The sequence below is a fragment of the Urocampus carinirostris genome, chromosome 4 (assembly GCF_059441175.1).
Source record: "Urocampus carinirostris isolate Australia breed hairy pipefish chromosome 4, RoL_Ucar_1.0, whole genome shotgun sequence".
Classification (NCBI taxonomy): domain Eukaryota; kingdom Metazoa; phylum Chordata; class Actinopteri; order Syngnathiformes; family Syngnathidae; genus Urocampus; species Urocampus carinirostris.
The window spans coordinates 12,132,370-12,146,023 of NC_142352.1; the positions used below are offsets into that span (position 1 = coordinate 12,132,370).

General features: G+C 36.3%; 1 protein-coding gene across 1 annotated transcript in view; it reads left to right on the forward strand.

Annotated features, from left to right (window-relative positions):
* The first annotated feature begins 3,030 nt into the window (after positions 1 to 3,030).
* The window catches only part of LOC148366843 (homeobox protein aristaless-like 4), a 53,418-nt gene continuing 42,794 nt past the window's right edge, over positions 3,031 to 13,654 (forward strand). Inside the window, exon 1 of the mRNA XM_088333169.1 lies at positions 3,031 to 3,337. Coding sequence (XP_088189295.1) covers positions 3,031 to 3,337 — 307 coding nt within the window. The remainder of the gene's footprint in view (positions 3,338 to 13,654) is intronic.

Below are 13,654 nucleotides of genomic sequence, written 5' to 3' on the forward strand. Positions count from 1 at the left end.
ATCTCCGGCATAGAAAAGTCTGAAAGCCTTTATTTATGTATGAACAGGATTTCCTCTCTTTTGTTGAATACCAAACGTATTTTTGTTTTGAGGAAAACGAGTTTTTAGCACACATTTATTCCTCTTTGCTGATAAACACGATATATAATTTTTATCACGTGATTACCTGAATACAATAAGAAACAAAACCTTCAATCATTTGGTTTATGAGTTAAGAGAGATAGATAAATAATTGATGATAATTCCGATATAAAATGTTTTTATTTGTAAACATCAAATCTTGATGTCACAAAACGTTCTCATTCATTCTTGAAATAAAATCTTCCGAAAGACAATAAAACCTTCAAGAAACGTCCGGGATGATTTCTTTTGGAATACTTTGTTTGTGAAAAAATTATGGTTTGAAATATTGCCTTTATTGCAACATGCTTAAGTTCAAAATATACTTGTGTTCGTAAGTTGAATTCTTTTGTTAGTTGCTTCAGAGCTATATTTTTTATGTTTAAGGTTAATGTTAGTATGGTTAAGATTTGTATAAGTAACCTGTGTTGTTTTGTACTAAAATTTAAAAAATTCATAAAATAATATGCTCTATAAAGATAAAGTTGAGTTTAACTTACTTTTGGAAGATGCGCTTAAAGAGGTCCTCCTCTGTGGTAGAAAGTGGCCAAAAAAAGCGTTCCGACCATTTTCTCAACCGCGTCAAGCTTTCTTATTCCACTTTCATTTAAAATGAAACGACTCCATATTGAATGGATGCACGAGATATTAAACAATAAAAACACCAAAGTTCTGGAGCTACAGTATAGTATAGTTTAGGAAGAGGAAGCCAGATTTCTTCTTCGGTGTGGATGCTGTGTGAGCTCTCACAGCGCCAGTAATATCCTGTTCTCGGGAAAAGGTGCACGATACAAAATCGAACTTATAGCTATATCTTTTGACATCCTGAAAATAATTTCAAAAAATGTTCGTTTCTACCTTTTTTCACAAGTCGAATGGTTGTGAGTAGGGGAGCGTCTGTACATCATATTGGCTTGTTTCTTAAAACAGGCAATACCAAGAAAAGAATACACTCAAACTTATGACCGTAAACATGAATATTTTTCGGCGTCAAACTGACGTTTCCTTGCAAGAAAGCCTTGATAATGCCATCTCCAAATCTGATTGGCCAACCCAAAAGCTTTCTCGAAGATTAATAATTATACCTGACAGCCTTCAAAATGTTTTGTCAAGGCCTCCGGGCAGATTTCTCAAACCTAGGAGCAAGTAATGGCTAAAATTTTATTAGTTGAATGCTTGAATATGAAACCATGCACACATCTGAAATCAATGAATCAATCAATCTGATTAACATTTGTAATCATTTAATAAGCATGGATAAAAATGATTCTGTTATTTTTTTAGACCAGCAGAGAAGGCCTTGCAGGCCCTGATGGCCTACCAGTAAATATTTCTAAGGGGGTGCAAGGATTTTTTTTTAGTTTAACCTGAAAAATATGCTAATTGTTATTATAATTTAGCATATCATTTTTCAATTATTTTAGCTTTATATTAAAATTACAAAATATGATGGTTGCATTTATAAAATATAATTTATACATGAGAAAAGCACATTTTCAAAAAATAAATTCAATTGTGTAATTTCATTTTCAATTGTGATCTAATTTATTTGTAAATGATTACATAGTTATTTTAAAAGTGTATTTATAGATTATTAATAATTAATAATGCCCTCAAATGGCACCTAAACTAATATAATTACAGTGACTGGCAATTAAAAAATACTTTGTGACTACAATTACTTCAAAAAGAACGACCAGCATATATGTTTACGATATAAAAATAAATTATTAAGATTTTATTTTCGCTGGCATTAGTTTATATTTTTACTAGTAGCAAACCACAAAATGAAATGATCTGCATTTATATAGCGCTTTTCAAGTCAACGACTTCCCAAAGCGCTTTACATTGTGCTTCACATTTCCCAATAGCAGCCATGTAAAACGCTAACCTGCTTATTGGGGGTATTAGGGGTTCAGTGTCTTACCCAAGGACACTTTGACATGTAACACGGACGAGCCGGGATTCGAACTAAGATCCCTTGATCCCAAGACGAGCACTCTACCTCCTGCCGGTGACATCAAATCTATATTCGGCACCATGCATAAAAATCGTAATATATCACTGCGCTCGTCTTGGGATCAAGAGATCGCAGGTTCGATTCCCGGCTCCTCTGTGTTACATGTCGAAGTGTCCTTGGGCAAGACACTGAATCCCTAATGCCCCCAATAAGCAGGTAGGCGCCTTGCATGGCTGCATGGCCGCTATTGGTGTGTGAGTGTGTGTGAATGGGTAAGTGTGAAGCACATTGTAAAGCGCTTTGGGAGGTCTTCATTGACTTGAAATGCGCTATAGAAATGTAGACCATTTACCATTTGTTTACTTCTTTCTTTCTTTCTTTCTTTCTTTCTTTCTTTCTTTCTTTCTTTCTTTTCGAGGATCATGCTCTTGAATGCAATCGCAAATGAACGAAATCATCGGATCCACGTGGTGCAGACAACCGTAGGCCTCTGTGTTGAAGGGCCCGGTGGCCCTTAATGAAGCGTTACGGATGAAGCATGAAATCGTCTTCCTCCCGGGGACGTTTTTGTCTGAATGGACATCACGTGCCACGCTGTTTGGAACTAATCTGCCCCCCCGACCCCTATTCTCCAACTCCCCAATAAGTGCTTTCACTCGTCACTGTCAGCTACACTCGGCATTGAGATTGTGAAGCGGGAGGTCATCTTCATCCTCAGACGCAAGGAGCTTGGGTTTGCTCCACAACACTGTTCCTGGAAAAAATCTCAATGGTTTTATAACCAAAACCAGCTGCTGTGAATGTGTGCACGCGTGATCTAGAAGAGGGGGTGTGCGTATTTGTATGCGCACACGCGCGGCTTTCATTTACCAAAGAGAGAGAGAAAGAGAGAGAGAGGGCGAGATCGATCCCCCACCCTACTTTTGTGTCTCCCCCCATTTTTTCAAGACATGAGCGCCGAGACCTGCAACCCGTACACCGACATGACCTCCATGGAGGCATTTTTCAGTCATTCCATAGCGCAAACTCGCGAGCAGCAAGCGGAGCACTTCAGGACCTTCCCATCCCCTGGCAGCAGATACGCGTTTGCACAAGCCCCTAAAGGTCACGAAGATAAGCCGCGGAGTCCGTTCCAGCAGGACTGCCACTCATTGGACGCCTTCGGCAAATCTCAACTCTTTGCGCATCCGGCGGCCTGCAAATCACACCCGGAGGAAAGAGACGCGCGCCAGGAGAACCAGATCATCCCCTGCTATGGTGAGTACATTGGAAAAAATGTATTTACTGACATTGTTTGTTTGCGGCTTTTTATTTCGGCACATCACAAAAAAAAACGAAACAATTAATAAACAAAATTAAACGATAAACACAGTGTTTCAAAAATGCGATATCTTTTGGGATGTAAATATCACAGATAGAACATGAACACAGGAAATTAAAATGGATAAATATTCATGCTGAAGATGATACGATTTATTTTTCCAAATATGAAGAAAAAGAAATGTAAAACAACTGGATGATGCAAACGATTTTACATTGCGCACCGTAATCCAGCGCTCACCGCTGAAGCATATTTTGGGTAAGTTTCCTAAATAATGCTATTTTTTACTCTTAATACACAAATTATCTCCTCGAGATTGAGTACAAGAAGATCCATGTATTTGCTAGAATACTCTATTATTAGTATTTCAAGGATACCATTGAATAATGGATAATTACGTGCCCAAAGGGGGTAAGCCAGATTTGAATATTCTACCCAAATTATTTTTATTTTGCAGGGAAGAAATATTCAAAATCAAAACAAGAAAACAACAATATACAACGGAAACATAAAAAACAAAACAAAAATTGACATATCACATTTATAATAGGATCGCTAGTGACTCCTATAACATGTAATACCCCCAAAAACTCTTGATATATTCATTTTCTTTATTTAAAATACGTATATTGTGTAAATTTGAAAAAAATAATATTAAGGACATCTAAAATGTTCGATAAATTAATAACTTTTCCGGTGAATTTCAGTGTTGTGCAAGAATATTGGACCCTGGAGTTATGGATTCCCCTATTTATTTGAGAATTTTTTTGCTTATTTGTTTGTATACTAATAATAGGGATTTAAGTTTATCATATTTTCACATTTTAACATGTTCTTACACCCATTTTTATGCACAATTCTAATAGCTTTCTTTTATATTCTATATTGCTTTTATTTGTATCTCCTCAAATCTCTATACGACAACTTAAATTACGGCAAAATTAATGATATGATAACAATTATATGTTTTTTGTCAAATATCCGCCTATATCTACTCATCACTCCAATGTTTATTCCTAATTTGGATTTTATGCTATTTATATGGCGTCTACAACCCAAATTGATAATAACAGGAACGTTTTTTTGCAATAAAATTAGACGTGGGCATTTAGGATAAACATACAATAAATACTTAAAGAGGAAAAAAAAGATAAAAAAGGAATGCCGGGATAAATAGGCACAAAATATGTATTTTTTTGTATAATAGCGCAACGAAAATCAGTGCAATAACAATATCATCCAACCAAAAAAAACTTACAGAGTGTCGTGGTGCGTAATTCTTAAAAAATGTATTTATTTTCTTGCATCTACAGAGCATATAACACATTTTCTTAAATAGTTATCTTTCGCCATACCGAAGCGTTAACACGCAATTGAATTATCGCCTTTTCGGGCGTTTTTGGGGTAATTTTATGGTTTTGTGTCGGCCCCTAATTCAATTTAATTGCACCAAAATGGGGTCATTAATGAGGGGCCTAATAAAACGTTGATCCGCGTTTGGGGAAGAGCATCCTAAACGAGCGCACAAAAGTGTAAAAACACATCTTTCAAATTTATTTTTCATGTTTTTGTAGATACTAAATGCAATTACACAAAACTGCGAAAATATATAACCTGTGATTTATTTGGAGGGATTCTGTTCCTGCGAAATGGGATTACACTATTATTACGAATGTTTACGAAGTGCTTCTACAGTAGTACTACAAAAATACTATACAGATATGATACAAAAATCATGTCACGTGAGAAATTGCATTAATACTATTTTAGAAACACTACAACATAAAAGTACAGTCGTACTCTAGACATACTACAAAATACCACAACTAGAGTAATACAACAAAGAGTAATACAAATATACTACATCCTATTAAGAAAATACTACAAAAATACAATTGCAGAAATTCTGCTATAAAATAAAAGTTGTTATACTACAAAAATACAGAAATGACACCATAGTACTTTAGAAATATTACAAAATAAAATAAGTTGTACTTTAAATATACTACAAAAATACTACAAAATATCACAAAAATACAACTCGAGTAATGCTACTAGATAAAAGTATAGTAATACTATAAAATTATCACAAAAATACAACTAGAGTAAAACAACAAAGATAATACAAATATACTACAAAAATACTACAAAAATACAACAGCAGAAATACTGCATGAATACTATAAAATAAAACTAGTAATACTGCAAAAATACAGAAATACTACAGAAATGACGCCATACTACTTTAGAAATACCACAAAAAAAGTTCCGCCGTACTCTAAATATACTACAAAAATACCACAAAAATACAACTCGAGTAATGCTTCAAATTATATATACTACTATAAAAATATCACAAAATTACAACTAGCGCAATACAACAAAGATACCAAAAATATACTGCATTCTATTACGAAAATACTACAAAAATACAACTGCAGAAATACTGCATGAATACTATAAAATAAAATTATTAATACTACAAAAATACAGAAATACTACAAAAATGATGGCATGGTACTTTAGAAATACTGCAAAATAAAAGTACAGCCGTACTCTAAAAATACTAAAAATATATACTTAAAAATCAGACAAAATACAACTAGACTAATGCTACCAAATAAAAGTATTATAATACTATAAAATTATCACAAAAATACAACTAGAGTAAAACAACAAATATAATACAAATATACTACATTCTATTACAAAAATACCACAAAAATCCAACGAGATTAATGCTACAAAATAAAAGTATATGAATACTATAAAAACATCACAAAAATACAACTAGCATAATGCAACAAAGATACTACAAATATAATACATTCTATTACAGAAATACTACAAAAACAACAGCAGAAATACTGCCTAAATACTATAAAATAAAACTAGTAATACACAAAATTACAGAAATACGACAAAAATGTGACTACAGAGATAAAGAATATAAATACAATAACCCTACAAAAAAATACAGAAATAGTCTCTTCCATTTAAAAACATTCCACTGTTATTCTAACTTTGGCCAGTAATATTGTTTTTAATACTGCCCTCTAGCGGCCAAAGGGAGAACTTGGTTTATATTCATTGAAGAAATCATAACTTTTCATTGTAATTACCTAGAAAATCGCTTTTTTTGTATGACATACTCAGAAATTCATAGCGGGCCGGATTGGATAATCCAACAAACAGGATCCAGACCTTATGTTTGACATATTCTTGAATTAAAACAAGAAACTAAAAATATATTACTATAATATATTTGGAATGACGCCCGTTTATTCTTAATCCTGCCTGTTTTATTTTAAAGTCAGTGACAACGTAAAATCGAATTTTAGGTCAAAAGCATGCGCTATTAATTCAATTCAATAGTGCATTAACTATTTTCACCAAAATCATCTATATTTTTTAGAAGTTGGTGGATCATAATAATAATAATAATAATAATAGAAGAAGAGGAAGAAGAAGAAGAAGAAGAAGAAGAAGAAGAAGAAGAAACAGAAGAAGAAGAAGAAGAAGAATGATGATGATAATGATAATAACATTAACAATAATAATGTTATCATTCTTATTATTAATAATAGTAATGATATTAATATTAATGTCATGAACCATATCGGGATCAGGACCCAAACGCGTGACGTTACTCACACAAGACTTTTATTTTTCGGGAAATGGGGAGTCATGCACGTTAGGCAGCAGTATGGTGTGAAATTATAGGAAGCCAGAAGCCGACGAGATCGATACCAATTGCCCGAGTTGATATCGGACGGATGGGGTCAATACCGGACAGGACAGGACGGACAGGATAGATAATGAAACACGATATCGAAAATAAACAGGACAAACTAGACGGGAACGAAAACTGGAGGAAATAATAAACAGGACAAAAATAGACGGAAAGAAAACGGGACACCAAAATTAAACAGGACAAAATAAACGGGAACAATACCGAACAGGAAATACCAACAGGAACAGGACCGAGCCGAAACCCACGTCTTGCGGGGCAGAAGTTCGTTGACGGACTGACAAAGGAAAAATGAGAGCACTGAGCTTAAATAGACGGAAAGCCAATCTGTCAATGAGCTGCAGCCGGTGCCACATGGGCGGGGCCAATTGGGCGCCATCGCAACTGTGACAAATAAACTAATAATAATACTAATTTATTTTTCCTGTGTCTCCACAGAATGCATTCCATATGTGTTATTCTACTCTATTTATTCATGAATGCATTTAAAGACCCTTATTAGACAACAACAAGCCCCTGTGAAATGATTTAATTTAACTTTAAAGAAACATGTTTAAACGTTTGATAAAGGAAAATTCACAAGATTTAAGATCTAGAAATGCTGGCTTTCCTTTTCAGAATAAGTCTAGAGAAAGGAAAAATCAAGTAGCCAGTGTGTTAAAAGCTCAACCGTATTGAAATGCATGTGTTGTATATCCCCAAATTCAAATGTAATAAGTGGTTCCCAAACTCCGGCCCATGGGCCGAATATATGGCTCACCTCCACATTCGTCCTGCCCTATGAATGGTAAATGTTAAATGGTCTGCATTTCTATAGCGCTTTTAGAAATACTACAAAATAAAAGTACAGTCGTACTCTACAAAATACTACAAAAACACTACAAAAATATCACAAAAATATAACTAGAGTAATGCTACAAAATGATAGTCATACTACAAAAATACCACAAAAATGCAATCAGAGTAATACTATGAAAATACTACAAAAATACCCCCAAAATATAAATAGAGTAATACAACAAATATACTACAAATGTACTACATTGTCATGATTACTGATTTGACTCACCTGTGCCCTCTCCTTTGGCGCCAACTGCCTCGGACTCTGATTGGCTCTCTGTCCTTATTTAAACCCACTCCTATCCGTCCCCTGTTGTCAGTCCGTCTGCGAACCTCAGTTAACACTAGGCAAGCCTTTGTCGACCCTGACACCCACCTGTTTTTTGCACCTGTCTGTACCCCGGCTTCGACCTGTTTTTGATCCTGACCACGTTTACTCTCCCGTCCCGGCTTTTGACCTCTTTTGTCCCCGACCACGTCTACTCTCCTTTCCTGACTTACGACTCGCTTACGACTCTGACCAAGTTTTTGCTCTCCTGTCCTGACTACTGACCCGTTTTTTCCATTCCCGACACCACCATCACTCGCCATGGAAGATCCACTTCCGCGTTCAGAGCGACCTGCTTCCCGCGTCCAGCAATCCCCGAATCACGGGCACAACCCTTTCCCTTTATTCTAATAAAACTTGTGAGAAACGCAACGCAAGTGGGTCCTGTTTCCGTTCTGGTCCTGACATACATTCTATTACAGAAATACTACAAAAATACAACTGCAGAAACACTGCAAAAATACTATAAAATAAAACGACTACTACTACAAAAATACTGAAATACTACAAAATATGACTTCAGAGATACAAATTAGAAGTACAGTAATACTACAAAAAATGCAGAAATACCACAAAAATAGTATTGCAGTAATTGTTCAAAAATAGTACTATGTAATAGCAGTGCTAGGATTGAAACGGACTGGACCATTTCAAGGCAGTGGAGTATTGCTGACACTTTTTTTTAAATTTAGTTTTTTTCATAATATCTAAGCCCCTTCCATCCATCGTCATCCTGCTATTGGTTCTGTAGGGTTTTTAGTATTTCCGTAGTCATGTTTGGCGTAGTATTTCTTTAGTATTTACTAATATTACTCTATTTGTGTTTTGGTAGTATTTGGGCGGCATTAGCTCAGGAGGTAGAGCGCTCGTCAACAGGTCGCAGGTTCGATTCCCAGCTCCTCGGTGTTATATGTCGAAGTGTCCTTGACACTGAATCCCTAATGCCCCCGATAAGCAGGTAGGGGCCTTGCATGGCTGACTCCCTATTGGTGTGTGAGTGTGTGTGTGTGAATGGGTAAGTGTAAAGCGCTTTGGGGGGTCTTCATTGACTTGAAAAGTGCTATATAAACGCAGACCATATACAATTAGAATGAAGGCAAAATAATGTATTAGGCTCCTATCTGCAACCACTAAATTCAATGTTTATTTTTGTAGTATTTCTGGAGTAGTATTTTTGTTGAAGACACACAAAGGGACAATGGGGACAAAAACATTTCTTATGAGTAGTATTTTATTTAATATTATTAAGTCAAGTCAAGTTGTGTTTGTTTGTGACGCCCTTAACCAGAAAGAGTCTCAAAGGGCTGCACAGACCACAGATAATTGCGAACCACAGACTATTATTACACCATCCCCTGATCTAAAACCTACATGAGAGTAAGGAAAAACTCAAAAACTTTAATATGAGGAAAATGAAGAACCCTTGAGAAGGGACCGCACATGAGATCATCCCACTTCCAGAATGACCAGGCTGAAAAGGATAGATAGATAGATAGATAGATAGATAGATAGATAGATAGATAGATGGATAGATGGATTAGTTTAGCAACAGCGGAGTGGATGACGTCACATGCTAGGCCAAAAGTTCGACGTCCCTGCAGCAGATGGAATTCTTTGTGCCCAGGGTTACACCACCTCGTGTTCACGTAGATAGTCCACCTCCTCTCCGCTTCTCGCAGGCTTTCGTGTCTCTGTCTGCCCTAACAGCGCTGAAGCTGGGTAGCTCCACGTTAGCATCCGAGATGCTAGACGTGAGCCACGTTTTCGTAAAACACAGCAAACTGCATTCCCTGTACGCTTTGATGTTTTTCACTAGCACAGCTAGTTCGTCGGTCTTATTTGGTAGAGTTCACATTTACCATGATTACGGACGGTACCGAAGGCTTATAACGCCGCTAGCCGCTTAGCCTTCACCTTAGCTCAGCCTCTGCAGCCACGATAGGGCCCCCTCATTACGCCGGCGCGAGAATTCTTCAGGGCAAGGAGTTGATTCCTTGAATAAATGCATTTTTGTGCGTTAAAACTCATAACGATAAAATAGAAAGTAATCCAAAGTGTAGTTGTCAAGTGTAGTTACAATGACAAATAATTCACAGATAATGTCAACAGGAAATATAGGTTATTCATATGCTATAGAATATAAGTGTGTTTTAAGCCTAGATTTCAACAGTTCCACTGAGGTTGCAGATCGAATCTCAAGGGGAAGAGCATTCCACAACATACGGTTCTCTTCCCTGACATTGGCTGAAGAAAACTGAAGAGGAACACACGCAGATAAAAAAAATTTCACTTACCCGGCATGCTTAGTTGAGCATATGCTCGCTTTGAAAAAAAACAAAACGTTGAAAGTGGTGCACGGAGGAGCCTCTGGGGAACCTTCCCTCTAAAGGAGCCCCTCCAACTCGGAATCTTTGTGATCCTCCAGAGACAACATCGGGTTTTTTCGTTTGAAGCGTCCGAGTCCCCCTTAGCGTGTGACCTTCACCTTCCGCTCTCTTCTTTTTGGGGTCACGGGACCGGTACCCCTGCAAGCATTCACTCGGAAACGTCCGCAAGTATAATCCATTGAGGCCCTGTAATATCATTTTTGCAGATATTTGCAACATTTCAGCTCCAGTTTGACATTGTAAACATTTAAAGCAGAGGGGGGATTCGAACTACATGGATTTTTCATCCTCCCTGCCAAGCAAAAATACAGTGGAACCTCGGTTCTCGACCATAATCCGTTCCAGAACCCTGTTCGAAAACCGATTTGGTCGATCACCGAAAATCGTTTTTCCCATTAAAAGTAATGTGAAATCGTTTTAATCCGTTCCAACACCCCGAATGTTTACCATGAACGTAAACATGAAGCTAACCCAGGCTAATCGTAAGTTCGCGTTATCGTCATCTTCCGTACGAAAGATTACGCTAACATGAACGTGTAAAAATAAAAAAAGGATTATGAATAGGAATTCTTACCTTTGTGGTGGACGGTGGGGAGAGAAAAATAATCAACTTGCGGCAGTTGCTTGCTTATAGCGCTAACTTCCTTAGCCGCATCACTCGATTTCACAGCCTCCTTATTCTTTACTATCGTACTGACAGTAGATTTAGCCATGCTGTATTCACTAGCAAGATCGGAAATTCGTACACCTCTTTCATATTTAGCTATTATGTCTTTCTTAAAGGCAATAGTTGGACGAACAACTTGTTTTTTTTTTCACCTGTCCTGCTTGCACCGACCTTCTTCGGAGGCATAATTAGGGGCTAAAACACCCGTACGCCGCTCAGCATCGCACCCTGGCGTACCGGGGTTCGATTTCCGATTTTTTGACCGAAAAGCGAAGCAAGAATTTTTCGAAATTTTTGGTCGAACACCGATTTGTCCGAACTGAGAGGCGTTCGAAAACCGAGGTTCCACTGTAGTCAAAATATAATGACAATACACATAATAGTAAATAAAGTACTACAGTGGAACCTCGGTTTTCGAACGCCTCTCAGTTCGAACAAATCGGAGTCCGAGCAAAAATTTCGAGAAATTCTTGCTTCGCTGTTCGTTCAAAAAAATCGGAATTCGAACGCCGGTAATGCGTGAGTGCGTACGCTAGGGTGCGATGCTGAGCGGCGTACCGGTGTAGATCGCTCTTTTCGTGACCAACTGTTATCGCGTGCGGTCGTGCTTCGTTTTGCTTTCGCTTTTAATATACAATGTACGAAGTGTTTTAGCCCTTTTTTTATTTTTACACGTTCATGTTAGCGTAACCTTTCGTACATAAGATTACGATAACGCGAACGTACGATTAGCCTGGGTTAGCTTTATGTTTACGTTAAACAATCAAGGTAAACATTCAGGGTGTTGGAACGCGGCCCCCTTTCCAATGAACCGCTCACCACTTGTTGTAGAGACCTGGGTGCTAAATGACTTGTAAACGACCTGATTTTTTTATTTTTACACATTCATGTTAGCGTAATCTTTCGTACGGGAGATTACGATAACGCGAACGTACGATTAGCCTGGGTTAGCTTTAAGTTTACGTTAAACATTCAAGGTAAACATTCAGGGTGTTGGAACGGATTAAAACGATTTACATTATTTTTGATGGGAAAAATGATTTCGGTGATCGAACAAATCGATTTTCGAACAGGGTTCTGGAACGGATTATGGTCGAGAACCGAGGTTCCACTGTACTAACAAAAACCTGTTATTCTGCGCCAACTGTGTCCCCATTATCCCTTTGTGTGTCTGCACCAAAAATACTACAACAGAAATACTCAAGTCAAGTCACATTTATTTGTATAGCCCTTAATCAAAAAATGTTTCAAAGGACTGCACAGGTTACAAATATTGTACATCATCCCCTGAAATACTGAAGAAATACTACAAAATTACTACAAAACTAAATATTAAATTTAGTGCTTAGAAACAGTGACCTCATATATTATTTTGGTTTCAGTCGAAAAACAAAATAAAGATAGAATAAAAACTCTACTATAGTTATACTACGCTACTAAAATACTGCTGCAGTTATAGTTCGACAGAAATACTACAAAAATACTACTGCATTTATGCAACAAAAATAACAAAGAAATATTGCAAAAATACTAGATATGAATTGTTTATAAGCAAAACATTTTACACCAACCCTGTTAGGAATAATACAGAAATACTACAAAAATATGAACCACGGATATACTACAAAATTACTGCAGTGGCAAAACTACAAAAACACTACTAAAGAAACACTACATAAATACTATAAAAATACTACTACAGCAATATTAAAATACAGAAATACTATCAGAGAACTACTACTATAGGAAAACTACAGAAATTATACAGAATTACTACAAAATTGCAGACTACGGATATACTACAAAATTACTGCAGTGGCAAAACTACAAAAATACAACTACAGAAACACTACAAAAATGCTATAAAATACTACTACAGCAATATTACAATACAGAAAAATTATCAAAGAACTACAACTATAGAAAAACTACAGAAATAATACAGAATTACTCCAAAAATACGAACTACGGATATACTACTAAATTACTTCAGTGGCAAAACTACAAAACTACAACTACAGAAACACTACAGAAATGCTATAAAATACTACTACATCAATTTTACAATACAGAAATATTATCAAAGAACTACAACTATGGAAAAACTACAGAAATAATACAGAATTACTCCAAAAATACGAACTACGGATATACTACTAAATTACTTCAGTGGCAAAACTACAAAAATACGACTACAGAAACACTACAGAAATACTATACAATACTACTACAGCAATATTGAAATACAGAAATATTATCAAATAACTACAACTATAGAAA